This window comes from Micropterus dolomieu, linkage group LG01 (genome assembly GCF_021292245.1).
Source record: "Micropterus dolomieu isolate WLL.071019.BEF.003 ecotype Adirondacks linkage group LG01, ASM2129224v1, whole genome shotgun sequence".
In the NCBI taxonomy this organism is placed as follows: domain Eukaryota; kingdom Metazoa; phylum Chordata; class Actinopteri; order Centrarchiformes; family Centrarchidae; genus Micropterus; species Micropterus dolomieu.
This window is the reverse complement of record NC_060150.1, coordinates 6,226,542-6,230,694: the sequence shown is the minus strand read 5'-3', so window position 1 is coordinate 6,230,694 and position 4,153 is coordinate 6,226,542. Positions and strand designations below refer to the sequence as shown.

Here is a 4,153-nt window from a genome sequence, read left to right as displayed (position 1 = left end):
GGCGTGTCAGGACAGAAAACAACGGGTGAACAAGGCGGTCTGTGGAGAGAGGAAGGAGACGGTGGCCACAGGTCTTTTTGGCACTCGGTCCTGGCTGGAAAGGGCAGAGCAGAGAAAAGGTTCCCAATGTGAAGACCCTGCAATTTAATCCCACCCCACTCTAAATATAGCTCCCTCTGCCCCCTGCTTGCTTCAGCTCCAGTGGAATCTGACGTGGCCAAATCATAGCGCAACACAGGCCTTGGCTTGAGCAGCTGCTGTCACAGACTGAAAGAAGCAACTGGCTGCACAGGCTGGGGATGTGCCACCATGATTCAGCTCCCAAAGGGTCATGTGTCCGACTAACCGTGGGGACAATGCTGTCAAAGTCCTCGAATAGCTTGCCTCAAGTTGTACGTATGACTGGGAGGATATTTCGAGCAGTTGCTGTCACATTAAAAAAATGGGTGTACTCTGTAGACAGATCATCTTTTTATTTGTATCTGACTTTGAATGCTCCATATTGCGCCTTTCTAGTCTTTTCAACCACTTTCACACTTACCATTCACACATTGAGCCTAAGCTCAAACAGAAACTAACATTCACACACTGGCAGAACAGCCACCAGGCAATTCGGGGTTCAGTATCTTGGGGATTGAACCGCCGCCCTCCCAATTAACAGGCAACCCGCTCTACTCCTGAGCCACAGCTGCCCCTCTGATTAATTCATTCATTTAATTCAGACAGTCTTCTATAGCCAAATCAACTGTACAGACATACAGAGACAGTTATTATCTATAATAGGCTTTTTAACATATATACTATAATTATAGTCACTATTACTTTAGATACTAGGGCCGCTAATTATTTATAATTTTAGTAGTTTAGTAATAGTTTGTCATATACACCAGGGGTTTTCAAAGTCTGAAACTGTGGGCCTCCAATCAGACAAAGCTTAGGAAAAGGCCACCCCCCTCAATTCCTGGATGTCTATATGATCATGAGTATGTTATTTGATCCCATAGACACTCAACAATTGAGCCAAGACAGCCTAATATTGCTGCTTGACATATCAAAAAAAAGGTCTGTCCTCAATAAATTATTAGTATTTGACTGTGATAAGAGAAAACAATTTTGTCTCACAGGTTTTTAACTGTTTGGAGCCCTCCTGGGAAGGCCCACATCACACTTCGAAAACCTCTGACATAGACTGTACATACAAACGTACTGGGACACCCCCGTCCTAATACATTTGGGAGGGGCTGTTTTTTCATGGTGCAGTCTTTGTAAATGGAAATCTTAATGCTACAGCATTCAATATTAGACAATAAGTTCTTCTAACAGTTTGTGTTTGGCCTCTTCCTTTTTCAATATGACAAAACCCCCTTGCACAAAGCCAGCTCCATAAAGAAATGGGTTTTCCCAGTTCGGTGTGGAAGAACTTGACACACCCACACAGAGCCCTGATCTCGACCCTATCCAACACCTTTGGGATGAACAAAAACAGAGACAGCGAGGCCCAGGCCCTTTTGTCCAACATCAGTGTCTGACCTCACAAATGCCCTTGTGGATGAATAGGCAAAAATTCCCACAGACAAACTCCGACAAAAACCGCGTAGAAAACCTTCTCAGAAGAGTGGAAGCTGATATAGCTGCAAAGGGGGACCAACTCCATATTAATGCTTGTTGATTTAGACAGTTATAAAAGTAAAGTCTATGTCCCATGACCTTTGCCCATATATATGTTTATATATATATAAAACTAATGTGGAAATACATAAATCTTCTTATTGACCCTTTGTCTATAGCATCTTATTATTTCTACTGTTTTCCCCACATAACAATGCAATTAGATAAATGCTACAATTCCTCAAAGTCATTAGAAAATCTTATCTTATCAAAGCATGGCATCATTGAAGAGCGCAAAAACATTGGGCTAAAAATGGACCAGAAAAGTTTGGATGCAGCAGCTGTGTGCAGAAACAGGTGAAAGCGACACATACAAGCTGTTCTGTCCACCAATCAGCATGGTTCTCCCTTTTCCCTGTGGGGTGTATTATGGTCCAGCTGCTTGGTTGTGTGTGCTGCTCTGCAGTTAAAAACCTGAAACACACTTCAATCACTGAGACCACTTCAGTGCTGAACATACTTACTCTGTGTTTTCTTTCTTCTTGAAGATAAATGGTGTCAATTTGCTCACAGCCACACATATTAGTGCAAAATGTTAAAATTGCCAATTAAAGAAGGCCATCAGCGACGTGTCTGGATCAATAGGATCTTAACATTGTTAAGTCTTATTTCTGTGGCCTGATAAAGTGTGTGGAGTGTGTAGAGTTAGGTAACATTTCTCCTCTGGGCAGCACTAAAGATAGATCAGACTACGCCACTTGTCGAGGAGTGTCTAACATGTAATCTAAGCAGAAGGGGAGAGCAGATCCTGCGTAAGGAAGCTCTGCCACTTCCCTAAAGCCACAGTAGATAAACAAAGCAAAGTTCTTAAACATAAATACGTTTTGTCCAGCATTTAGGGACTGTATAAAAATGATTGGGCTTTTCTAAAAATCCCTGGTGTTATTTTCTTTGGACCCTCCCAGCATCTTGAAATAATGATAACATAAAATTAATATCAGTATTGGGTTGAATCTCCTTTAACCTTTAATAATTTAAGAGGAAAAACATAATGCTAATGGCAAGCCCAGGATTATTAGCTATTGAAAAAATGAAGCACTCTTCGCTAGAGATACAATCACTCTTATCATCATTTTTATTCTTTTTCTGAAAATGGACATTTTGGTTCTATTTGCTACTTGTTTTATTATTATGGGGGAAAAAATAAAGCCCTTATAAAGTAGAACACCTTCTTTTCAGCCTCTATAAATTAGTTTAGATCAGATTTATTAAAAAAGTTTGACATCAAATGTTGACCGTGTAATAAGCAGTACAAAATGGATTTATACAGTCAGTACAGCTGGGTAACATAATGACAGACCAGTTGCTCAACAATGGAAGTAAAATGCTGCTCATATAGTAACTTGATGTTTAGTACCAACTTCAGTTACATCAGCATGTGTTACCCAGTAGAGGGCAGTGTGTGTGAACATGTGTGTCCGTCCATCAGTGTTATGTTGTGAGAATACTGCTCGGACAAATATAGACAGTTAGTGGTAAGAAAGAAATGAAACAATGTAAACACAAAACATCACATTTTCATTCAGTAATAATAATAATAAAAAAACACATTCATATCCACAAATGATTCTGTTTAGTTACAGAGCATAAGTCATTTTTATATATAAAAAAGAAACTATATTTTGCTGAAATAAGTAAGAAGAGGCTTCATTTCTGCCCCGTGTTATTGGCTCCTGTAATTATGCACTAATATACTCTACAGTGATTGCGTGAGTAAAGAAAATACTACGATTGACGTGATCTATGATTCTAACATTGACTAGGCTCCAACAATATAACTGGTCATGTTGAGCAAACAGTCAGGTTTTCCACAATCTTTGCAGCACTCATAGCGTGTGAAAGAAATTATCATGTTCCATAGGTGTGGTAATCTCCCGGGACACCGGGCTCACACAGTGAGAGTGCTCTTCTGTATTCCTGAGTAGGAGTGATGGAGTATCTCCTGCGTTAGATGATGATATAAAAAACAACAACAAAACAATGGAGGTATCTTTCAAAGCTAGGCTCTCTTTCACTGTAATTCGAGCAGGATCATTTTACAATAAGTGCTACAGGAGGGGGCACAAAGACAGGAAGTGAAATGTGACAGTGATATGGAACATCAGTGTACGTATATTCTGTATACGTATATGCCTGAGAATTATGCTGTAACGTTACATAACCCTGTGAAAAATGGCTGGTATTAGCTGCCCCTCCTTGAAGCATCTACAGCAGATGTATGGCAGATGCCTTCACTCAGCCCCCTGGAAAAAAAAAACATGAAAAAGTCAATACTCTAAAGCATTTGGAACCAATAAAATCCTCATTTCATTCAAGTAAAACTGCATAAAAATTGAAATAAAGCAACAGTTTTGCTGGTGGACAGGCTAGGTGTGAATGACATAAATGACATTAATATGGCAGGGATGAATCATGGGGGTGTACCGGTGGATCTGGCGATCACACACGTCCTCTTGCACTCCTCCTCTGTGTCAAAGCGGTTCTC

The 4,153-nt window shown here is 40.2% G+C and overlaps 1 protein-coding gene across 1 annotated transcript in view; it reads right to left on the bottom strand.

The window, feature by feature from the left end:
- Positions 1-2,857: 2,857 nt before the first annotated feature.
- Positions 2,858-4,153, bottom strand: part of LOC123973665 (collagen alpha-1(XXVIII) chain-like) — a 47,170-nt gene continuing 45,874 nt past the window's right edge. The window contains exons 35-36 of the mRNA XM_046053871.1: positions 4,093-4,153; positions 2,858-3,911 (exon numbers count right to left, since the gene is read on the bottom strand). The exon at positions 4,093-4,153 is cut by the window's right edge and continues 134 nt beyond it. Coding sequence (XP_045909827.1) covers positions 3,904-3,911; positions 4,093-4,153 — 69 coding nt within the window. The 3' untranslated portion in view covers positions 2,858-3,903. The remainder of the gene's footprint in view (positions 3,912-4,092) is intronic.